The sequence below is a fragment of the Lepisosteus oculatus genome, chromosome 17 (genome assembly GCF_040954835.1).
Source record: "Lepisosteus oculatus isolate fLepOcu1 chromosome 17, fLepOcu1.hap2, whole genome shotgun sequence".
In the NCBI taxonomy this organism is placed as follows: Eukaryota; Metazoa; Chordata; class Actinopteri; order Semionotiformes; family Lepisosteidae; genus Lepisosteus; species Lepisosteus oculatus.
The window spans coordinates 21,557,113-21,582,783 of record NC_090712.1 but is presented as its reverse complement, the minus strand read 5'-3'; the positions used below and the strand labels follow the sequence as shown (position 1 = coordinate 21,582,783).

Below are 25,671 nucleotides of genomic sequence, written 5' to 3'. Positions count from 1 at the left end.
ACTTTTGTTTAACAATTACATTTCAGCAATTTGGTCAAATTAGAAATAATGCAAACAGATGATGAATATAAAGTGGGTCAAATCTCTTGTACAAGGATTCAGAGGAACAGTATTCAGAAAATGTATAATAATAATAATAATAATAATAATAATAATAATAATAATAATAATAATAATAATTGCTTACACTTATATAATGCTTTTCAGGACACTCCACTACAGGTTATGGGGATTCCCCTCCACCACCACCAATGTGCAGCATCCACCTGGATGATGCGACGGCAGCCATAGTGTGCCAGAACGCTCACATCACATCAGCTATCAGTGGGGAGGAGAGCAGAGTAATGAAGCCAATTCATAAAGGGGGATTGTTAGGAGGCCATGATTGATAAAGGCCGATGGGAAATTTGGCCAGGACGCTGGGGTACACCTCTACGCTTTTCGAGAAACGCCCTGGGATTTATAATGACCACAGAGAGTCAGGAACTCGGTTTTACGTCTCATCCGAAGGATGGCGCCTGTTTACAGTATAGTGTCCCCAGCAGTATACTGGGGCATTAGGACCCACATGGACCGCAGGGTGAGCGCCCCCTGCTGGCCCCACTAACACCTCTTCCAGCAGCAACCTTAGTTTTTCCCAGGAGGTCTCCCATCCAGGTACTGACCAGGCTCACACCTGCTTAGCTTCAGTGGGTTGCCAGTTGTGAGTTGCTGGGTGATATGGCTGCTGGCCCTATCATGTAGTGTAGCCTCAATGAGAACTGCCTATGATACAGGCAATGAAATGCAATTCAGCTCAGAGAGACAGCAAATTCTAGATACACAGAGACAGGATTTCTGTTGTGGGCAGCGGGAGATGCTACACCAACCCATAAAGTGTAGCCTGAAGTCATCTACACCAACACAGAAGTACAACAGGAAGCAGGAGTGATTAACTTGTTTATCGATGAACAGGCAGAATGGCTAACTGATAAAAGCACTAAGAGAAATAAGAATAAGAAACATGCAAGACTCAAAATTAAATTGAACTTGATGAACTGAATATGAATGTCTGGGGGACATTTGGGGGGAGAGAGTTAAGGGGCCAACACCACACCAGTTGGACACCAGCAAAGGAGAAGAGCAAAAAGGTTGAGGACCCACGAGTTAACTAATCACCTCTTGCTGTTCTTCATGATATCATCAGCAGTTCACTGCATACTTAAGCCCTCCCTTCACAGCGCTCTGTGCTCAGTATTAGTTTCTCCTCTTGAGAGCTCCTACTTTGCCTTCGTAACCTCGCTTTCTCACCTCCTACTACATCTTTGGTTTTGACTTTTGGATATTGTTTTCGACCAAGACTTTGCCTGACGTTTCGGATCGTTGAACTTGATTATCCTTCTCCTTCAATCTTTCTGACTGTCTCTCAACTCCACATAGGAACCCTAAAACATTTTTTGCTGGTGTATCAACATTATGTAACCTTATGTTCAACAGGACTAGAGACAGTGTGCTTGATGACTCTTGAGAAGCTGTCACTGCTTACCATGTGGGCCAGGAGGACCAGATTCTCCTGGAAGTCCAATCCCTGGCTGACCTCTTTCTCCTTTCTGACCACGATACCCTAGATAAAGAGGGAGAGCACAGAATGTTAAAAAATTAAAGATAAGCTCCTGGGTTTGCACCTCACAATACAAAAGGGTAAGCATGGTGAAGTTTGCTTAGGTACTCCGCAGTAACTAAATTAATTTGAACAGTTAGTTGATAGATCATGTGAAAGCATTTGAGTCTTCTGGCCAGTATACGAACGCAATGATCAATGATCAATTAGCTCATTTAAATATCTCATTCTCTACACTTTACCCTTTCATAAGATGTCCGATCCACATTAATCTTAAGGAAAGATATTAAAATATTGATAATAAGATTATTACTTTCTGATATGTTGTCTGGACCTCGCTCATTGCATAACCAACATGAGTATGGGTATGATTTGGAAGTCTGGAGTATCACTCAACAAAATGACTTTTTCAACATTAAAAAAGCGGGAATATACAGTAGCAGTTAAACTGTAGACACATATAACTATTTCATAATAATTATTTTTATAACAGTATATTACACTTTGTTTACATTGATATCTTTTGTATCATACCTAAACTAAATTCTGTTTTGTGGGCTCAAACTTTTATTTTATATTTCTGATCCTGTGTTTTTTTTCTCCGTATTCAAAAGAGATATACTAAGTTCTTTTTATTTTTCTCTAATTAAAAATATTTTTATTTTTTAAACAAAAAAACTAACAGAATGTGATCAGGATAATACAATTTCAGCTCTAAATTTCAAGCACACACATGCTTTACTGTTTTCTTATTCCCTAAATCACACCCAGAAAATGGCATAAAATGGCATTTGCATACTTACCACACATGTCAAGCAATCAGTCATTAATAAAGGCATACAAGCAAAATACATCCACAGAACCAAGGGCAAGAATAATTCATAACCTGTTCATGCTGTATATAAAATACTATACTGTATATACAGTATAACCATCCTTCCATTTGTACAGAAGAGTGATCACGTGATTTGCTCCTTGAACCATGTTTAGAATGTGCAGAACTAAATGATATCTAGATTTAGTGCATCAACAAATGCTTGATTATTTGCATGTTTTCTAGTTCTGTCTTGTTCCAAGTGCAAATGTACTGGAAGTAGGTTACTCCTCAAGGTTTCTAAAATAACATTTTAAAAATAACTTAGAGGGAGACCTCTAAGGAAAATCAAGTTACTTTTGCATGGACCAGATGGTAGGAGTCTTTTCTCTGAAACACAATTCTAAAATCGCCATACTTTGGGTGAGATTAAATTATGGTCTTGACTACTTAGGCATTTCAGATCCCATGGCACTCTACCCAATGTAGCCTCCTTTAAATTCTCCACCAATTCAGGGAGTGATTTCTCATTTCTCTACCTTATCTGCTTTACAGTGGCGCAGCTGGATTATAATGGCATAATGGCTGCCAGGTGGGGACTGCCTTGAGTATTGGATTGAATGGATTCCTTCCTATATGAACAGTGCTCTGGGCTAAAAAGGTTTATATATGGATGCAATTAATTATTGTTATTATTAAGAGAAAAGTGTTCTGCACATGTATCTATTCAATCAAATAATGGCTTTAATGTGTCAAATGAAACTGAGTTTCTGGAAAGCTAATGGTTATAACAGTGGTTAGATGAATCTTGATGAATTGTGCGCATAATGTTAATAAGAGGAGCACCTAGTGAACAAATTATATATATCTAGTGAACAAATTCTGTATTTCTGGATTCTGAACTACGGTAAGATACAGTGCATAAATTACATAAAATAACTTCAGCTGGAAAATTCTCTGCACGACTTCAAATTTCTTCAGTAACATATTATACAGTCTGGTTTCCAATTGAATTGATTAATGGGCCGCAAAACTCTGTACTTAGACAGAATACCAAAAGCATTGCAATTATCTAAAAACAAGGAGCAGTAAGAAAATGTTACACACCACAGGTTACCAATTTTAACTTTAACTTAGACATTTGATTTTCACAACTATTCATTCAATTTAACTTAATTTTGTCTGCTGAGTAAGATTGAATCGTAACAGTCCCTATACTGAAAAAACGTAGGTGGATAAAATATATACAGTATCACTTAAAACAGAAAGACTAAAATCACAAAACGTGATATACAGTATAGCTAGTATAACACAGCTTGCTGGACTGCTTGGGAATCCTAACATGTACACAAGTGCTTTTTAATTCCAAAGGAAGTTAAAATCTAAACAGCAAATTATTATTGATGTAAGAGGTTGTATTAAGAGCCAGGAAGCCAGAAGAGTTCGATAAATCCTTGGCTATTCTGAGAAATAACATTTTCCTTTTTCTACAGGAAGCTTGTCCCACCGAGTGAGATATTGTAGACTGTGTTCTCAGATCTGTCCACATTGATATTCCATTCCCTTCTTCTCAGCCAATTCTTCATTTGTCTTTATATTTCTCTTGAGCCAGTGTTGCTTGGCAATGTTCTCTTGCTGTGCAATCCACATCTTGCTCAGGTCTCAGATCAAGCCCATATTTTCAGCTAGCAAAATATAATAACTGTGAATCCTTGCTATGAAATGGGAATTTGCTGTCATTAATCTCACTGGAGTTTTCCTGAGGTCTGTATAGAAATGTTCTGTTTTCTGCTTCCCTTCGTCACAATCTCCTCAGCTCCCCCAATAATCTAGGATCTCTTTTTTCCAACTTCTTTAGCCTATTGTTTGACCTGATTCTTATCCATATTCCTGGACTTGTATTCTTGTTTGGCCTCATTGCTTTTCATGTCTCAGCTCTCTGTGTTCCAAATGGGTATGAGATTTAAACCTCTATGCCCATAGCAGTGTGACAAACAGAGAACAGGGCCCATTCTGCTCAATGTGAATAGAGGCCAAGGGAAGGGTGCAGGCTAAGAAATCATTCAAACACTAGGAAAAAACTAGGATAACAATACTAACCACATGAATTACCTGGGCGTTACATTCTAAGCAATACGAGCATTCAGCTACAGATCATGATGGCATCAATGAAAACCCACAGTGGAATAACATATAAAATTATTGCTTTGAACAATTTCTTAGCTTTAACACTTGCAACTGATGCCCCCTACCTTGAGGTCCGGGAGGACCAGGCACACCTGGTGGCCCAGGTGACCCATCACTGCCAGGTGGACCTGAGGGTCCTGGTCTTCCTTGAGCAGCCAGGATAGCAGCGGGACTCTTCTGCTGTGGAGAATAGCCAGACATCCTCTCTGCAACACAAAACCAAAGAGAATATTTATAGACATGTCTCTTTTATATGGGGTGTGAAATTATATGTATTTGTAAAAAGTAAATAAAATAAAATACCTTCAAAAACCCTGAGAACTTCTTCTCGAATAAATCTCTTTATTTCCTCCAATGTACCCTCATCACTCTGAAATAGGGAAATTTTTAAAATTGCACATAAGAAATAAAAAAACATTTACAAAAAGGAGAACAGTGTATATAATGGATGTCTCTAAAACTGTTGCGCACTGGTGTGGCTTTTAAAATAAATCTCACTAATTTAATCCAACTGATACACAACCAGTAAGATACATAAAATCTTACAGAAGCTGCTTCTGAAAACTTGGAGCTGGACATGACCTGAAGGACAGGAAGAGCATGAATCCTGAGCTGAGGCAGCAGCACTGAAAGTGCTCCTTCACTCAGACTGCTCCTGTTCCCTAGTGACACGTTACTGAAATAGCCTGGGGCTGCAACAGACATTTGCAAATCAATTTTGCTAAATAATAAAAAAAGTAATTTTCTACTTGATAGAATGTGATCAGGTACAATATGGGAGGCAGGCAGGCAATATGGAAACATACTGTACGAGAAACAAGATGACCTTTAAATTAATTCTATAAACAGATTTGAAGTGCGAACAACTGTGACTCACACTGAGTAGAAAATAAAGAAATTGTGAACTTCTTCTTGGTGCATATTTTCAAAATAAAAACAATTAGTTGTGTTACACCCTGAATATCACAAAGCTGGAAAATTGTTTGTAAATAATACAAAGTTTATTTATATTATTATTTTAGAGAAGGTTCTAGAGCCATTATATTCTTTTAAAATTAAATGTTGAATGGTTAATATTTGAAATACCTATTTTTATGTTTGTATTTTTATTGTATTTCAAATTAGATCAGTGAAAGTGTATCTACATTCTCCAAAATCATCTCTGTTTAACTGCTCTGAATATAATTAAAAATGTATTTCTAGATCAAACATCAGAAGAAGAGCATTAAGACAGGAAAATAATATAAAAAAAAAGTTCCACTGTATGCACACTAATTTAGCATCAGTTAAATATATATATATCTGGAATTGACTCTTTCACTTCTAATTTGTTGTTTTTTGTGGAATACTTTATAAACCCATATGTTACAGGACTTTTTTTTTTCACTTTTGATGTAGACATTTTCAAAACATACCTCATATGGGTGATTTAAAGGCTCTTGAATACTTTCTCCCCAACGGACTTACAGTACTATTTCTCGTTTTCTAATGGCAGAATTTACTCTTGCACCTAATTATGATTTTTAATCAATTAAGGGTACCACCATGGGTTCATCCATGGTATCAAATTATGCATATATTTATATGTGGACTTTTGGAAAGACAAATTGATAAAAAATTGAGATGTGAATCCCTTTCTGCCTAAAATTACACTTTGAACAAGATATATTGATTACATTCTTGTTTTCTGGGAGGAGATGTTCAGAAACTGGGACAATTTCATTATTATACATTGTATACCTTATACATTTTTAGTTTGAAAAAGTTAAAAAAAAAATTATTGTATATACTGTAGATTTGAGGACTACACAAATCTTAAAGACCATAATACTTTTTTGAGTGTTGAGATTTCCTAACAGTTTGCTTTACAGCCAACTATGTTAAATTTGGAAAGGAGAGTCGGAAATGAAAGAAAGATTTTAACTTAGGTGTTGCCATAAGTTACCATAAGCAATACACTTCTGAACATTAAAGCTGTATTGCTGCAGATGTTGGAATGTGACACATCCTGTAACATCTCATTTTGCTTAAGCGAGTCACATGGTTTCCTCCCTTAGATACTGTATATAGGCATTGAAAAAGTACACATCTCCAGAGGAGAGGTGGTGATATAGATAGTATTCTTCTAAGGAGAATATTTCTGGATGTTTTATTCAAATATTTTAATACCATATGGATTGAAAACAGAATAAGATCTTAACCTTTTGTATAAATGCGAATTGATTGTTAAGAGTTGTATATCAGTATTGATTTTATTTTGGGGAATCTTAATTGTAACTTAAATAACTAGATGGTTCTAATAAGCAGTTATGGTTCTTCCAATTTAAAACGAATGATATCTCCCTCTCAAATGGAATGCTGCAGGTTAAGGAGCTGGCTCTATAAAACAGTTGTGTAGACTGATTTTTAAATAATAATCAAAGTATATATTGGAGTACAGTATATAGTGTGCATCCATTTGACCTCGGTTTTTCAAATGTTTAATGTGGACTTTTTGACATTTGGCTGTGTGCTCATTATTTCTCAAGGTGGGAAGGAATCAATAACCAGAAAACACTACGAAAAAGAAAAAATAAGTGGAATTTAAACCCCAGATCTGAACGTCCCCATTTTTCTATGGCACTGCTATCAGTAATCATAGTCGGAGGAGTTCTTCATGCCTTGATCTGCAGCGAAACAAGCCTTCTCGGTTTCCCACATACCAGAAGGCCGGCAGGGCCGGGGGACCCCAGAGGTCCTGGGGGCCCTGGGTCACCTCTTTGTCCTGGTGGCCCAGTTGGTCCTCTGGGCCCCATGTCCCCCTTTTCTCCGGGTCTCCCTCTTTCTCCCTGAAGCCCTCGCACCCCAGGAATGCCTGGGTCTCCCTGTGAAACACAGAACCCCAACAGAAAGTTATTATAAGTCACAGTTCAGCTTCAGGTCACATCTCCAACATTCAGCAGATCTCCAAAGAAATTAAACTTGGTGACATACAAGCTCCACAGTTTTAAAGAATAGGTTGTCAATCTATATACTAACTAGCAAGTCAATGGTTATAGTAAATCAATAATAAAACATACTGGTGATAGTATTACAGTATTTATATATTATATTTACTGTAAATATGATTTCTTACAAGAAACAGAATATTAAAATATTTTAGAACACTGGAATACAAAACATGAAACTGCCTATGGATTTCAGAGGCAGGAATTCAAAATGTAGTACATTATTTGATCTGTCTGGGTTTTGTTTTCTTTGCATTGCTAAAGTAGCATGTTTTCAAGTCACTGATGTTTCGCTTGCACCAGGCTCAATTATTCACTGACATGAAGATGTTTATGTGTAGGATTATTGTATTTTGTATGTAACAGCCCCTTTATATTTTATATGTTGATCTCTTACACGTTCTCCTTTCGATCCTCTGTCTCCTGGTCTACCTGTAGCTCCCTGTAAGACAAAAAAATGACTATGACATCACAGATTTGGACAATTTAAACTTTGGGTGTGAAAGCCAGGTCTGTACTCCTCACTACAGACCATGGTGAATAATGGGGTATTTGATATTAGACTGAGCCAAGTGGCTGTAGGCACCACTCACACTCTCTGTTCCTGCACAGACACACTTGCTTTGTTCAAAGACTCGGTCCGCCTCTCCCATCATTTCCAAATCCACTCAGAGCGAATTGCTATAAGTCACATGTGCAGATTCTCAGTACTGCCTGAAGCCTGTATTTTAATTACAGTATTAAAACAAAAGAGTTTGATATAGTGCTGATGGCTGGGCTACATCTGCCACTGCCCTGACCAAAAAGCTGTTGATTTATAAGGCAATGCAGCATGACGCAAAAATACCAACAATATTTTTTAATAATTAATTTTCCAATAGTTAGACAATCCAATAAAATTCCCATAGCTTGATAAAACCCAATGCATCTTTAAAACAATTTCAATATTTTCCTATTTTTCCCAATAAACCATTTCAGCACAGAGAATGCAGACTGATTGTTGGATGAGAGCCAGCAGAACAGTCCTCTTGAAAGCACAGCCAATTTACAGTCTCAAGTCACAGGTGCGTCCAGGTTCCCCAACTGCTTTCAATTGCTTTGTTTGAGGGGGTGGGTTGGAGCCACAACATCATCATATTTAGAATTTTGATGATGACCATATAAATTAAAAAATATATTTCCCATAGCTTGAACTATCTAAAATGTCACTGCATTGCACACAATCTGTGTTGCGGACTTTCATTTGTCTTAAAACATTAATTTCCCATAATGAATGACAGATTCAAATATGCAGTATACTATCTGGAAATATTTTTCTTAGGGGTCTGTTACATCGTATTTTGGACTTTTATAAGATTGACCTGCTAGATGGCACTGTTGTGTCATTAATTATATTGTATTGTATAATACAAGAATTTCTCTATAGGCTTAACAGCTATCGACAGAAAAGACGCAATGTTTAAGATATAAAATATGCATTAACACTGGATGTTCTGTTGGACTTTACTAAGGTGATAAGGACATAGAGAACACATCAACTCCTTTATACAGTAAATCCACAAATCTGTTTAGACTAACAACTTTTGACCAGGGCCAGTATTTTTAATTTGTGTTCATTTTTAATAATCAATAATGTTTTAATTTTTGCGAAATTATGTATGTCACTGATACAGTATGATTGGGACATTGTGATGTAATTGTATATAGTAAGTATCAGATTTATATTTACCATTTATTAACTCCAATAAAACTGCCTTCAAGCAGTGTCTGATGGTCAAAACCAACACATTAAGTGCATAACCAGAAATATTTGGCTTCCCATATTAAGACAGCTTAAAGTGTATTTTGTGTCAGTGGGAGTCAAATTAACCGATTGATTTAGGTTCTAATTTGAGAAAAACTTCAGATCTGTCATTTTGACATCCTTTGTTAGAGGCGCAGCAAATACCAAGAAAAAAATTACTTCTTGATAATACTTCTTTCACTTTTACTAGGGTACTGACAGGAAATGGGCAACAAATTGCTGAAATGGTAAATGTTTCTAAATACAAAATAAAAGTCCACTCTGTCCTGACCTCATACCCCGGAATCCCATCTTTTCCTGGTCTTCCCTGTCAGATTTAAAAAGAAAATATATAAATATATAAATTCAGAAACTAATAACAAGCATTACAGTACATTAAAGTAGGTGAAACTGTTCTACAAAAACAATGTGACAGACATTTAGCTCTACGCTAATACAGGTGGTTATGTTATCACATAGGTTTAATAATCTTGGAGATGGATACTCCACATTAACCAAGTTCTGTCTCTGTAAAATAAATGATTAAAAAACAAAAAATGAACTTGTTAGAAAACCATATAACAGATACACACTGTACTCACTGATACTTTGTTTCCATTGCAGTTTGCTGTCTATTAGAACCAAAAACAAATTATTGAGAAATCATGTTCTGCCAATAATAAAATTAATTCCTTACTGGAGCACCAGGAGGTCCCTCCGGCCCAGGAAATCCAGTTTCTCCCACAGGTCCTCTTTCCCCCTTTTAAAATTAACACAATTTACTGTCTGTGTCACGAGACAGGAACACCAACAATAAAACTCAGGCTGAAGAGAGAAACGAAGACTTACTGTTTCTCCTGGGAGCCCTGGACTCCCTGGAGTACCAGGCTTTCCCTGGAGAATGGAAGAAAGTCATGTGCTGATTAGAAACTCTCTTTTCAGTCATCTCGGTTACTGACAGGACTGTCATTAAAAACAGAGGTGTTTCTGTACTCACTGGTGTTCCTGGTTCACCCAGTGCTCCTGTTAGACCTGTATCTCCCTGAAATACACGATAAAGTGCCACATTTCAGCATAAGGTAACACCATCTAGTAGTGCACATGTTCCAGTGCAAAGATGAGCTACCAAACACCCCTCTTTTGTAAAAAGCTTTAATTTCCTTGGCCCAGTGGCATCAACCTGAACAGACAACACGGGCATTTTAGACCAAGGTTCAACTTGGTGGTAATTGTGCTCACGCGTTTGTTTTGAGTTTGAAAATGATTGGACTTCCTCTTTTGCAATAGCTGTATTAAGATTAGCCACTAATTTACTAACTTACTTGGGTGATCCTTGACTGTCCAAAGAGAATTTACATTTTCACCCACTGAAACAGCCACATTTGTTACTACAACAGTTCAGGAACAGTACACTGCTCAAGTGTACAAAAGAAGCGTCTCATTTTGGATTTTAACCCACAACCCTACCCCCTCCTCCACACTGCTGCCTACTCCATTTGCCTGGTGAGGAACTGAATTGCCTAGTTTAAATTAACTCTGCTTTTTGCCAGTTATATGTCTTGCTTCTTCTTGTAGGCTGAGGATTAAATTAAATATTAGAAGAACAACATCAATTAATATGTTCCTCAGTACCCTGTGGAAATGAACAAGCAGGTGCTGCACAATCAATTTTTATTAATTTGTGGTTATCTTTGTAAGTTTATAGAATAAGTAATTGTCTATTTTTCACCTTTGTTATAAAAAAGCAGATATTTTACTTTTTCTTTTCTGGTAAAAGTTGGACAACAAATAATTTAGATTTTTCACACAACTTAATTTTTTCTCCAATTATATCATGACTCCCTGGGGATCAGCATTTGCGGATACAATCTTGTGGCAGCCATTCTCCTGAAACCTCCATGCACGCTCATGTCATAGACTCGAGTCCGTTGGAGGAGTCACTTCAAACTCACAGGAGCTCAATGCATTCAAAATCACTGCCCATCAAACTTAGTGCAAACCCAGGCTAACTAAAGCCAGTCAGTCGACTACAAACATGGTCCTTGAAATGGCCACATCCAGACAGTAGGGTTCAGTGAACACTTTTCCTGAGACAGATTTGACTTTTTCTAATTGCTTACCTTAGCCCCTGGCAGTCCTTCTAACCCTGGCAGTCCCATGGGGCCTGGTTCTCCCTGATGAATACAATATTGATTCAAACAGGATTTCAGAGCATCACGACTGAGAGAACACAGACAGAAGAGCAGGAGCTCCTCGGACTCTGCATGTTCCTCTAGAATGTGCCGCAAAAATGAATTGCATGCTATATGCAATAAATCAATCCTATTAAAGTTATACCAGCAGTAACTGTCACACTTTTAAACATTTATTTCTGAAATATTATGGAAATGGAATAGCAACCATTACATGTGAATTTGACCTGTGAATTCCACAGTGGCAATGTGCTGCACAGGCAATTTATTTAAATGTCAAATTAATAAAAATGGTGAAAAGGCATGCTCCGATTCAGTAATGACACAGGGTTTGAGCTTACATTACAATGTTTGTTTCAACAGCAAATGTCAAATTTGGCTGTATACTGTAACATTTGAAGCATCACATAATATTTGATACTTTGATTTCTACAGCACATTTTACATATTCATTTTGAATGCAATCACATATTATACACATGAAAATAAAACTTACTGCTTCGCCTTTATCACCCTTAGGGCCCTGGAAATGTATGCATAGACAGTTAATATCTACTTGTTAAGACATTTGCATATTGAGATAGTTGTATGCATTTTCTTTCTATAGCAAAATTAATCATAAATGAAAAGCCTTACTTACTGGAACACCTGGAGGACCAGGATATCCCATAGGTCCAGCGCCTCCCTGTACAAAACAGGATTCAGGTTGTGTTTGACTGCTGTGTCACAGAGCATCTTAAGCTCCACCATGTTCAGCCAGAAAAATTATTGTACCTGAAGCTTGTAGAGGCTGCTCATGCCATTTCCTTCCACATACGGAATACCCTGAAATTAAAATAATCACAGTGAGTTTACTGCCTAGAAAATGGCAAAATGCTGTACGGAACAACAGAGTACAATGCATATGAATAAAATTACAAAAATCCATATGCATACACCAAGTCTGCGTTGATCAAGGATTTTTGATATGACATGGTACAGATCAATACTCTGGGTGTGGTGGTAAACAGCAAGAAGAAATGATCGCACTATTGGCATGACCATGCTGGGTTTTAGATACAGTGCAAGTGATATTGCTAAAAAGAAGATGCATGTCATTTATTTAAGCAGAAGATGTGATAGGCTAAAAGGCTCTTTTTATTTTGCATCAGAGGTCTAGTAAATTCACTCCTATCTAAGAAACTTTATTTGTACTAGACACATGAGCTGAGAGGCATGAGGATCCTATGTTGTTTTTCTGCTATTGATGAAAGGCTGGCAAGAGGTGAATAAAAGCATTGCTAAGTGGAAAAAGTGGTCTTTTTTGGAATGGTAAGGTCAGCTGTTCATGTGTGTCATTATTGCTTCAATAATGTCTGCTTACTGGTTCCACAAGAATATGTGCATTTTGACTAGGAGGCAGGATCCTTAATTTTTCTGGGCAATTACAGATTATAGATTTTCTACAAATAATTTGTTTTAAACTGAACACGTACACTTCAGCATTCTACAAACATTGAAAGTGGGCCTGTTGTTTTGTGGAAAAGGCCTTTATACAGCTATTCCATTTACTGTTCCGAGGAAAGCAAGAAAGAGAAAGACAGCTTTGTGTTTGCTCAGAGATAAAAGAGAGCACAGCACATGGACAGGATTCCATAGGACTTACAGGAGGTCCAGGCACGCCTGGTCTCCCAGGTGGACCTTCACTGCCCTGAAAGAGAAAACGAGACCAGGTGCAATGCAATAAATCTTCTTCATTATTTTTACATCTCAAGCTAATAGAAAATCAAAGAGAAAGAAGGTGCTCACTCTTTCACCCTTAGGCCCAGGATGGCCTGGAGCTCCAGGTCTCCCCATGATGCCCTGAAACAGAACAATACCGAGCCTGTTTTTAATCCCAGAGCAGTCTACAGAACAAGAGAGCACGATCAGAGAAAACGAGGTCATAAACTCTTACTGGAGCTCCTGTGCGGCCGGTGGGGCCTGGGAATCCGGGAACGCCTGGAGAGCCCTGCGGTGGCAAATATAATACTATTGTTTCAGCCTTCACTCCTACCGTCATTAGAACATTGGTGATGCTGTAAAGTATATCTATATTTAATTTCCTTTTTACAATGACCTGTAATGATCTCTACTAAAAAAGTTTACGGTTTTGAAAAACCTATAAGTAGATGCACATATACAGTATATTTATGTTTGATTTTCCAGAAATCCAGAAATTAACAGGATTACTTTTTTTTAAATTCAAGCTGTTGTTCTAAATATTTCTGTCATTTTTAAATAAATCTGGAATAGCCAATTCTTTTTTCTTTTTATTATTTTTTTCACTACTGATATTATCTATTATGCTGCACAGAAAACTAGACTTTCAGGGAAATTTGCCATTTTCACTGTGAGGCCCTGGGTCCACTGAAACCCATCCAAACCTCTGGCACTCCTCCTGTGAAGTGGCACCGCTAAAGGACTCCAGGTCTATGACAGCGGCAGTCATCCTTGGCACCTGGGTTCCATTCTATTACAGGACCTTTGAACTTTCCAATAAGTTAATTAAACAATTTGATAATTAGGGGAGCATCGTGGTGCAGTGAATGTATGGAATTTCATAATAGGACCTTTTTTCTTTTACGCAGCAAGTCAGGAAAGTAAAGACTGGAAATGAAGAAGAAAGTAGAAATAAAATAAAAATAATACAAAATAATTAAATACATACCTCTTCTCCTTTCTCTCCAGCTGGGCCTGAAAACCCTCGTTCACCTTTTACACCCTAGAAAAGAGCCAGGGAGTAAATCACAGGCTTCTCTCAGTGGGAAATGTGTAGCTTCAGATTAGCTAATATGTTGTATTATTGTTTTTGTTTTAAGTATTTAATTGTAGAATTTTGTATTGCAAAAAAAACACCACTGTTAAGCGTTTGAATCTTTAAAAGATTAAACAGAGAAGCCAGATTTGGATCTTAGTTAGAGCTTGACTTTCCATTCATGTACGGGCAAATCTGCCCACTCTCAAATGTTTGATCTGATCCATCTGGTCAAAAAATGACTTCAGTCTGAAGTGAACTCAACAGCAGAGGCTGTTGAGCTACTGATCTTAGATACATACAGTACCTCAGGAGTCTACCCCCTGATCTAAGGCATAGTGTAGAACAAGGGACCACTCAGAAAGCTTTCTGTTAGAGAACCACATTGCAGCAAAGAATCGTAAAGGGGAAGTGGGTTTATCTGACTACGGAATGTATTTGTCTTAAAAAATAGTGACAAACATGGCAAAATTTGGCAAAAGTATCTGCATCCTTCATCTGGAAATCCCCAAAACAACGTTTACTAGTTCTACTAGAATATCTGAAGTGATATTAAGTCAGGGAATGTGGAGAGGGGTGTCTCAAGAACTTCAGAGTTCACAAGGAGCTTTTTTAGGGAAAATCAGTGTTATGTGTGTGGAGAATGAGGTCAACTATCTGCAAACTGTCCACAAGGTGTCACCACTCTCGAACCCATGGACTGCAGTGTCACACTCAGGGACTGGTACTGGACACTGAGTTTCCTGAGCAGTATGGTTGTTGCTTCCACAGAAATAGACCAAAAACAAATTAAACCTATCCTGAAGTTAGGAGTCTCCTGTGTTCATGGAGATGTGAGGTATTAGCTTTTACTACTGCTCCAGTACAAATTAACTACAGTACACAATGTGAACAACTGTGGTGAATATTTTACCCCACTACGTGATCAGAGTGACGTATTTCCCATATTTTTCCAAAATGATATGGAGAAAACACCACATGGAGAGGAAAACCATTCAGAAAGTGTTTGAGAACTTGTATCCTTTTTTTGGACAAACTATTTGGGATTCCTAGCAGTAAGGAAAGAAAAACCCAAAGGCAGAAAAGAAGGGCAGAAAAAGCAAGAGAAAAGTCTGTCCTGTGTCCTTCAGTCCAGAAAACAAATAAACAAAATTGTAGCTACTCAGACTGAATGTAGGCAGGGAGTTGTAAAACCAAGTATGTTGGTAGAGATAAGTACCAACATGGAAACACCCTAACGCCCTCCTAGTGTCCTGAGAGAGTGGGAAATTGGAAGCCTGTCAGAGGGTTTCCAGAGGAACAGGAGCTGCAGATTAGCTTCATGGTTCCATCCAGATTTCTCCCAAACTCAAGACAGACCAGTACAGAAACGTTTATTAAGCCAGATTGTGACAAGGTTCAGTCTCCTTCCAGGTCAGACTTAATGTGTTGACCATGATATGGTGATGCTCACTGGAGTGATAATCCACAAAACTCCTTACAGTCCCAAGCCCAGAAAAAAAGAATAAAAGAAAGTCAAAAGGATGAAAGATCTAGGGGTTATCAGGAATGCTGCAGTCCCTCGACTAGTCCAATAGTGTTTATATCAAAGCTGGCAGGGACTTGGTGATTTTGTAATAATTTTTAGAAATCAAACTAAATATCTAAATTTGACTCATTCCCTGAAGCCCCAAGTAGACAAGCTTATAGAAATACTAGAGAAAGCAAAATATCTTGCCAATCTGGACTTGACTTAGCTCTGGATCTGTTCCATTTCACCATCCAGAATTGCACAGGGTCTCAACATGCTAACATTGATGTTTTGTCCAGGGCGCATTGCCTCATGGCAACTGATGCATCGTCTGTAAGATTGAGTGGATGGAGGGATATGTAACAGAGCAACCAATTCTGGAGTGACAAAACTGGATTAGGCTACCAGAGTATGGTTTAAAGACACAACAGAAACAGGGAGAAAATGAATTACCCAGATTTGCATAAGGTTATTAGGGCATTGGCTTCATCTATCCCTACATAATGGTTCAGAGAGTAGATGGAGGTGGTCTAGCTCAGTACAAGCTAGACCCTGAGACATCTGGTCATTGGAGGGGTTTCAGGGTGTATTGTTTAGGAGTCATCGATAACAAGGGGAGGACTCTCTAAGGGTAGCAGCCTCAGTCATAGTTGTGTCAGCCTGTTGGTAAAGAAAGGCAGTAGAGTGGGTGTGGCCAAGTGTGACCAAAAAAGTTGAGTGAAATTCCACTAACACTAACTGAAAGGGATGAAACGGAAAAAGGACAGCAAGAAACGGTACAAATTAGGGTTGAGAAGACAATTTAAATCAGAGTTGGTCCCACCTCCTACTAATTCCCATTATAAAAGAGTTTTACTGCATGGGATCTGCCCATACAAAAGAGGGGTTTGTATGGGCAGATCCTCCATGCTGAGCTACCAAATTTGGGGGATTTGTCATGAAGACACTATGGAAAAACAGAGTGTGTTCCCAGAAACTACATTTGGAAAAGAGCAGTGTTAATACTGCTCAGCACCAAGGACCCCTCTGCTGTAATATGTCCTGGCTTTGTTGTATTCTAATGACCCGGCTGTGACGTGCTAAAGGTCATGAAGAGCTTCCTACCTTTGGCCCCTCTCTCCCAGGGTTTCCCAGTGGACCTCGTAAACCCGGCTCCCCCTGTGCAAAGGAAGAACAAAGCTCTTTATCATTGTTTTCCACTGTCCTAAGACACACTATTGATTATTGTTTTTTATCATTCTTCATATTCGGTTCACTGAAAGTTTTATTTCAATGAACTCCTTTTCACATTGAGTGTCATCCCATTAGGTCATTCCATCATCCCATTATACCATTCCCTTAAGGTATAGTTTCTGAAAAATGAAGTACTTTCTAAAAGGTTTGTCCTCTGGATATCACATTTCTTTAATAATTCTTGGTTATATTTTGTGTGACTCCTTAGGTTTCAGAGTAGTTATAGGTCAGTAATGCTATCCTTACCTACAGAAACAGAAACATGAAGAAAATCACTGAATTAAACTACAGTGCCTTTCAAATTTTTTCAGGCCTCTGATGGAATAGGAACAATAAATGTCTAATTACAGAAAGGCTTACGGATTATTTTAATATTTAAACACAGACTTTATGAACATTTTGTAAAAATAAAAAAACAACCCACTTCAAAGCACTTGAACAAGCTGTGGTTAAAAAAAAACCCCAAAGAAAGACTCAGCATGCTTATAGAAGCTTCCTTTGGGAAAGACAATGGTTTAGTTTTTAGAAAATTAAGCAAGAAACATTATGCACCCCATCACTTATTGTGTTATATGATGTTTCTGTTCCCATTTCACAGACAGATTAATCTTAGAGCACTTTACATTTCTCTGGTCATACCTTCACACCCTGCATCCCTTCCAGTCCTGGCACTCCTGGCATCCCCTTCTCTCCCTTCTGCCCGGGCAGTCCTGGCACCCTGGTGTGGCACACACTGCAGGCGTTCTGGGACAAGATGCAAGACCACATGTGTTTGCAGCACTACAGTAATCGAATACATCCTTGCTATAATTACAGCCATGTATAGGTACCTTTCACTAGCAACTTGCATCATTGAATTTAAAAGTAACATTCAGATCTTCACTATAAATGCTTTACATAGCATCTCTGTTATCAATAACGAATTGGATTGCTTATTCCAGTTTCCAAGTACAGCATACTAATTTCCTTAACCAGACACTCAGGTTATGTGGGAGATAAAACAAAATGTGTTGACTTTCTTCTCAGTGAACATTTCAAGTACAGATTTCAAATTAGATGGATACCAAATAACTAAATGCGTGGCAGCTTTAAATATTACTTAATTAAATCTTTTGAAAATATTACATTTTAAAACTGGGATACTTTATTTTCCTCCAAATGGCATCCCCCCCAAAACACTATTGACAGCTAAAAATAAAATGAAGACCAAAACGCTGGAGTGGGCAGCTGGCTGTCAGGTTGGAGTCGATGCAATAACAATTGCTTAATAATGACAGATTTAAGATAATTAAAAGACAGTGAAATGCTCGCAATGAAATGCCCTTTAATGATTTTGACCTTTTTATATGTACATCTTTAGCTATTTATCTCTGAAGGTACCAATTTATGCAAATAGTTCAAAGCTGCTGCGTACTGAATAGGCAACAAAAAGGCAGCAAAACATGTACATCAGAATACTATCAAATGAAACACTTATAAAACATTACTGTTGCTCATATTAACGAGGTCCTTATCAAATGTCATATGGTTTTCCCAACTGAAGATTTGCATTACGATTTAAAGTCAAAGACAGAAATTAAGACCAAGTGTTTCTAAGACACAAGAATATTAAAAAAAACTAACAAGAACTTTAGAATTGTAGGGTACAGTAGCTCATTAAGATGCTATCTTTTATCTAATGTGCTCCAGATTTCCTAATTGTGGTTTTAAAACCTGCAGAACTACATTAGGTTAATAGAGGTTAAATAATAGGTAAAACTACAACTCTTAATACATATGCTGAAGATCTCTGTACTAGTTAGTGTGACTAGGGGACTCTTTGTACATGCAAACTCCAGACACAGTTGAAAGTAAAGGTCTGTACTGGTCCATACTGGTTGCTGGATTTATCAACAAAATCAGTCTAAATAAAAGACTTGTTAACAGTAATTCAAAAGTCTTCTTCAAAAAATGTATAATAATAATCTTTACAGCACTTAGCATTTTTCTGGACACTTCACTCAAAGTGTCTTACAGGCAATGGAGACTCCACTCCACCACCACTAATGTGCTGCCCCCACCTGCGTAATGTAATAACAGCCGATGTGCACCAGAATGCTCAACACACATCAGCTATCAGTGAGTAGGAGAACAGAGTAATGAAGCCAATTCATAGATGGAAATTATTAGGAGGCCATGATTGGTAAAGCCCTTGGGGAAATGTGGCCAGGACACCGGGGTAACAACTCTACTCTTATACTGGGGCATTAGGACCCACACAGACTGCATGATGAGCACCCTTTCCCAGGAGGTCCTAGTGGTTCTGTAGCTAATTAATAATAATAATTGGTTACACTTATATAGCGCTTTTCTGGACACTCCACTCAATGCGCTTTACAGGTAATGGGGATCCCCTCCACCACCACCAATGTGCAGCCCCACCTGGATGATACGACGGCAGCCATAGTGTGCCAGAACGCTCACCACACATCAGCTATCAGTGGGGAGGAGAGCAGAGTGATGAAGCCAATTCATAGAGGGGGATTATTAAGAGGCCGTGATTGGTAAGGGCCAATGGGACATCTGGCCAGGGACGCCGGGGTTACACCCCTACTCTTTTCGAGAAACGCCCTGGGATTTTTAATGACCACAGAGAGTCAGGACCTCGGTTTTAAGTCTCATCCGAAGGACGGCGCCTGTTTTACAGTATAGTGTCCCCGTCACTATACTGGGGCATTAAGACCCACACAGACCGCAGGGTGAGCGCCCCCTGCTGGCCCCACTAACACCTCTTCCAGAGGAACCTTAGTTTTTCCCAGGAGGTCTCCCATCCAGGTACTGACCAGGCTCACACCTGCTTAGCTTCAGTGGGTTGCCAGTTGTGAGTTGCAGGGTGATATGGCTGCTAGCTAAGTGGCTCTGTAGCTCTGTAGCCTCTGGCTGGAAGGTTGCCGGTTCGTATCCTGTGACCAGCAGAGGAATCCTACTCCGTTGAGCCCCTGAGCAAGGCTCTTAACCCCAACTGCTCCAGGGGCGCCGTACAAATGGCTGACCCTGTGCTCTGACCCCAAGCTTCTCTCCCTGTCTGCATGTCTCATGGAGAGCAAGGTGGGGTGTGTGAAAAGACAAATTCCTAATAGAAGAAATAGTATATGGTATAATATAGTATAAAGCCAATAAATAGATCTTATTTTATCTTGTCCAGGTACTGGCCAGGCTCATACCTGCTTAGCTTCAGTGGATTGTGTAGTCCTCCACTTAATCTCCAGATTAGGCATGCCTCAAAATATGCTAAAAAGTCCTAAAGTGATTTAGACTGGACCTCTCTTTTCTTGAAGGGTGAAAGCTGGGAGGTTGATTGGGTAGGATGTGTGATGAGGTGCTTGTTTGTCAAATCCAGTGATTGCCATTCTTGAACCTAGGTGGAGTCTGTATTGAAGTCCTCCTGGGAAGTGTTTTTCTAGATTGGCTTTCTTGAAGGCAGATGTACAGTAGCTTTGTGAAGTGGCAGGTGAGAGCATTTTGGACTTTTTAGAACATTTTGCAGGTGATTGTGAGTTGTCGGCTGTGTGGAAGAGTGATGTTTGCTAGGAGAGCCAGCTAGGGGAGTGGGGTGGAGTGCAGGGCTCCAGTGATGATGTGCTGGGAGTCTGCTCTGTGAGCATGTGATGATCTTGACCAGACAGGGGCGCAGTACTCTGCTGCTGAGAAAGTCTGGAGGGTGGCAGAAGCAGCTCCCCATGTTGAACCAGCAGTGTGGAGATCAGAAAGTTCCTTGCTTTGCTACCTCTAAGGGTTACTCCAAGGTACAGTATGTTGGAAAAGAATGGTGCTGCAATTTGTGTTGCAATTTGTTCATCTGAATGTTGAGCTTTTTGTAGTTTTTGCACCGTGGATGTGGAACAGACTGGAAACTGTTTTTGGAGGACTTGGCTTGAGTAGCCAAGTGTTGCAGAAATAGTACTGTGTTGCAGTACTGTTTCAGTTTTGATATGCTTGTGCTGACAGACCGCATCAACAGCATAAAAATTAGAAATTGGAACTATAAAGAGGGTAGCTACAGTATCACCACAACAACTCCTAATACTACTTAAGACCCCTGTCTACTACCACCTGAGTGAAACTCATGAAAAATGTTTTTATTCATGTGCTGTCCTACTAATATCCATTTGAACCTTTGCAATTCCAACACAAGCACATAATCACAATCGCATGGCTGACAGAGATTTCATACAGAGGTAAAATTATACAAGGTCCTTGAGGCTGGCAGCAAGTCCTTCCTCAGGATAATATGAGACACGCATCAAACTAATCAAGGGCCCCGGAGTTACAATAAAGGGAAGAAATGACAAAACATAAAATATGTTCTCATACCAGTCATTATTGTCAAGAGTAATATCATTGAAATAGAAATATTTAGAGGTATTCAAAATTATTCACTGCAGTCTAAAGCAGAAAATGGCTTCCATGTACACTTAAGACCATACTGTACATTATGTTCATTTTTTTCTTTCTTCACCTAAATTGATTTTTGAACTGTCTAGTTTGAAATGACTCATTAAAGTAGATTTTTATGTATAGTTTGTTAATCCCTCATAATAAATAACCCCATTCAACAGTATGGTGAATATGACAGCTGTCTGATAAAACAAAGCAACTTAGCAAAGCGCTTCTGCAAGAGACATGAGCTGTGCTGAACTAGGCCTGGCACAGCACACAGCAGAATACAAGGTCAAGGAAAAAAAGTCTCTGAGGAGAGGAGGGAGGCACTGAAGATGATTGAAAAGGAATGAAAACTTGCCATAATGTTATTTTATTTTCTCAAGGATGCAATTTATTAGTGAGAATTGGATTTTCCTTCTTTCCCTTTAACAGGAGAAGCTATGTTATAACACTCTAACACATTGGATGTTAATGTGTTTGAAGGGTGAGATGAACGCTGCTAGTACTTTGGCTTACTATTCTGTAATCTTTACAGAACTCTGCAGGGGGCACTCTGGTGCTTCCTCTAAGGCATCAGAAAAATAAAAACCTGTGTGCATGAGCAATGGCTTTTAAGCTTATTTCCTTGAACCCCAAAACACGCCATTGATAATAACTTTCTTGAGATGCGGATAAATACCACTTAGTAACCTCTTTCTTCACCTGCACTCGTATTTGTCTAGCTGTTAAAAATGATGTGTGCTGTAGACCCTAATTACCAAAGGCGTGCAAAGCAAGTCTTATTCTTAGACCTTATTCTCCAAGGAGGTTTCCAAAACAAAGAACAGAAAAATCTCTCTTGTTCCCAGAGCAAGGACTCTAATTAAATCTCTCATTAACACTTTGATCTCCCAATTTGAACAAAACCGCACATCTTTCCACCTCCCCTATTAATTGAGCTCTTTATAATAGATAGTGCATATCTATATTTGCAGAAACCACTCTCACTCATGAGTGTACATAGCAGCTAATGTTTTTTAGATACAGCTTTGACTAAAAAATCCTTTTCATCCACACAAACCCACCCGAGCTGTTTACCTGAAGTGTTCTGACATTTATCAGAAAGATGTGTTCTAATTACCTTAAGTAATATACTGTAATTATTATAAAGAAGAGCCTGAGATCTTACAAATGTTCAGTGATCTTGCTGTGTGTCTTAGCTTATAAAAATGTAAGCAAATGTACCTACTCTAGATCCATTAATGTCCCAATTCAAATCTTTTTGGAAACCACTGGATATCCAATACTCACTTTGTGATCAAAGATTTAAATAAAAGAGTTAAATTGGAATTTTATTTTGCCCTAATCAGGGAATGAAAAACAAAAGACCAAAAGCAAACAAAATAGACAGTACCTTTAACATAGCTCCCATGTCTCGAACTATTGGCAGTGCAGTCTGAAAAAAAGAAATGTCATTGTTTCACACAGTCAAATTTCCTAATTTCATCATGTGTGGGGTGCAGAGTAACAGGACTGTTGAGGATTGTGTGTTGGTGAAGAGGGGGGGTCTGTGTTCCACCCCAGGAGTTGCTGGATGGCAGTAATTTATAGGAGCTCTGGGTGGTGCGTTATTATGAGGACTTTTAGATGCAGTAAAGTCACTGTATATTTCAGTTGTTTTTGTCAACAGGAACACCTACTGGTTCTCCTGGAGGTCCTGGGGGTCCTGGCTTCCCATCCTTTCCTGGAGCTCCCTTTAATAAGAGACATTGAGCAGGGCCAATCAAAGCAGAGCCACACTAAACACAATAGGAGAGTCACCTGGTGAACTGCAGCCCAACAAGACAATGACATAACCCTTCTGTATTAAATCACTGCAGCTTTAATTAAAGAAATTATGTTATATCATTTTAAGTGTTTGCATTTTGACAGAAAATTCCAGCATACATGCTCACTTACATCTTTCCCTGGGATTCCTGCAGCTCCTGGTAACCCTGGGGATCCTCGAAGCCCCTGAAACAGAGACACCAATGGACGCACTGCAGAAGAACAATCTGGGCTACTGCAGCATTTTACACATTTATGTACAAAATTGGTTCCTCTTTGGGTCTTAGAATTAAGTGTTATTAAAGGGATAGCGTATAGTTTATTCAAAACCTTCCTGGCTCAGGAAATGGCAACCTGACAATAAGGTTGAGACTGACAAGACCCCTCTGCTTTCCAGGCAAAGAATCAGGTATCTGCTGCAATGGTTAAGATGGTGTGGAGGGAGGGTTGAAAGACAGATATGCAAAAGTGAGTTTAAAAGTCAAGATATTTATGCAGTAGTTTGTGTAACAGGCCAAAATTAAAGTTAGACTTCCTTTCAACTTCTGTTTAAAAAATCAATTTTTGTAGTTCAGTCAAACTCTTATTAATGCGACGAGATGGCAATGTTTATACTGTAGGAATCCCACATTTAATATTTATTTGGTGTAACTCGACGGGCTGAAGATACACTGACTATAACATTGAGGCTAATAAGACCCTAATAGAGATAGAAATATAATTAGCTGGTTAGCTGGGCTAATTAGAGGGAACCTATTAACACCATTATAGAGTTCATTCACGACAGAGCTTTGTCAGGTCTGGCTTGTGTCTTTTCAGCAGGTATATCAGATAGCCAGGAAAATGGCCTTGAGACCACACAGGAGTGCTCTATGGGAGTGTCAGAGTTGGAGGATGAGAGTCCTAGAGAAGGAGGCTGAATCTCTGAGATGAATCAGCCTGGACAAAGAAGTTTGTTGACCATAGTACAACGCCTGAGGACAGACAAAAATGTTTTTGTACAAAAGCAGTTTGAAAGGTCATCCAAGTTGTCATCCATGCACACAATTAGCTGGGTTGTTGCAGTAATGTCAATTTATTATTTGAACCAATTCTAACTGTAACTGTTGAAAGATGGCTTCAGACAAAGACTCCATTTCTCTTGCTACTGTGGATCCAATTGACATGATCAAGATTGCCTTCTTTATTTCCATTTGATTTTTAAGCTTTTGAGTCAGTGGCCAGTCATTTGTTCTTTAACTACTTTGCCATTTGTGCATAATTTCTTTTTGTTTTGCCAGTGAATGATAAATGCAAAATGATATTTCAGTGAAGACCTTATCTTTTGCTGCTAGTTTAGAAAATTAATTAACTTTTAGCTTTCTAAATGGCCTTCAGTTTGCTCAATTTCTTTATATGAACTTGTTGTTTTTTTCTTTTTTTAGATAGTTTTGATTGTTACAAGTTTACAAGTGGGTTGCAGTTGATTGAACTCAAATATAAATAGTTTGATCTGTTTGATTTAACACAAATTATTCATCATCAATCTCAGATCATTAACATTTTTTGCAGTTGTAAGTCCATGTGTGAAGTATGAAGCAGTCTTAAAATATTTTTTTCATTTCTTCACTCACTGTCATTTATACACAGTAGATGTATATACAGTAGATGTGTGTATAGAAGGTTTTTCAAATTTGTCACCTGTAACATTAAGGGATTCAGCAAACACAGCTAGCCACAGAGCGAAATGGTTTGAAAATGATTAGGTACAATCATAGAGCTACAGTATACAGTATGTCCTCACCTCAAAAAATAAAATAGGTCGAGGGACAAATACTGAGATTGATTGTTATAAACCCAGCATTGACTGGTCATCAGTGAACCACTGATAATGATAATGTTTCTTTATTAGCCCTATACAATTTCTTGCATTAGGAATGCGTCTTTTCACATACCCCAGCTTTTCTCCATGGAGACACAGACACAGAGACAGGGAGAGAAGCTTGGGGTCAGAGCGCAGGGTCTGCCATTGTACAGCGCCCCTGGAGCAGTTAGGGTTAAGGGCCTTGCTCAGGGGCCCAACGGAGTAGGATTCCTCTGCCGGCCGCGGGATTTGAACCGGCAACCTTCCAGTCACAGGCGCAGATCCTTAGCCACAGAGCCACCGCTCCGAATATAAGAGACAGAGAAAAGAGCCTGATCCAAGTGCATAAAGTCCTAAGGAATATAGATAGGGTCAACCCAGGGAACCGTTTTATATTTACTTAGTCACTAAACTATAAATTCTACAAAAATCTTATTGTCTTTAATCTCTCCTATGAATTCTTTCATTCTTATGAAAAAGGGAATACAGTTGCCAATGGAGTATCATCACACAGAACT

At 38.6% G+C, this 25,671-nt stretch overlaps 1 protein-coding gene across 1 annotated transcript in view; it reads right to left on the bottom strand.

The window, feature by feature from the left end:
- The window catches only part of col19a1 (collagen type XIX alpha 1 chain), a 116,659-nt gene that overhangs the window by 7,127 nt on the left and 83,861 nt on the right, over nt 1-25,671 (bottom strand). Inside the window, exons 33-54 of the mRNA XM_069179824.1 lie at nt 23,443-23,496; nt 23,184-23,237; nt 22,898-22,939; nt 17,722-17,826; nt 16,954-17,007; nt 14,253-14,306; nt 13,500-13,553; nt 13,352-13,405; nt 13,209-13,253; nt 12,338-12,388; nt 12,204-12,248; nt 12,060-12,086; nt 11,492-11,545; nt 10,369-10,413; nt 10,221-10,265; nt 10,069-10,131; nt 9,664-9,699; nt 7,986-8,030; nt 7,304-7,465; nt 4,905-4,971; nt 4,667-4,807; nt 1,526-1,603 (exon numbers count right to left, since the gene is read on the bottom strand). Of these exons, the coding sequence (XP_069035925.1) occupies nt 1,526-1,603; nt 4,667-4,807; nt 4,905-4,971; nt 7,304-7,465; nt 7,986-8,030; nt 9,664-9,699; nt 10,069-10,131; nt 10,221-10,265; nt 10,369-10,413; nt 11,492-11,545; nt 12,060-12,086; nt 12,204-12,248; nt 12,338-12,388; nt 13,209-13,253; nt 13,352-13,405; nt 13,500-13,553; nt 14,253-14,306; nt 16,954-17,007; nt 17,722-17,826; nt 22,898-22,939; nt 23,184-23,237; nt 23,443-23,496 (1,375 nt within the window). The remainder of the gene's footprint in view (nt 1-1,525; nt 1,604-4,666; nt 4,808-4,904; nt 4,972-7,303; nt 7,466-7,985; nt 8,031-9,663; nt 9,700-10,068; nt 10,132-10,220; nt 10,266-10,368; nt 10,414-11,491; nt 11,546-12,059; nt 12,087-12,203; nt 12,249-12,337; nt 12,389-13,208; nt 13,254-13,351; nt 13,406-13,499; nt 13,554-14,252; nt 14,307-16,953; nt 17,008-17,721; nt 17,827-22,897; nt 22,940-23,183; nt 23,238-23,442; nt 23,497-25,671) is intronic.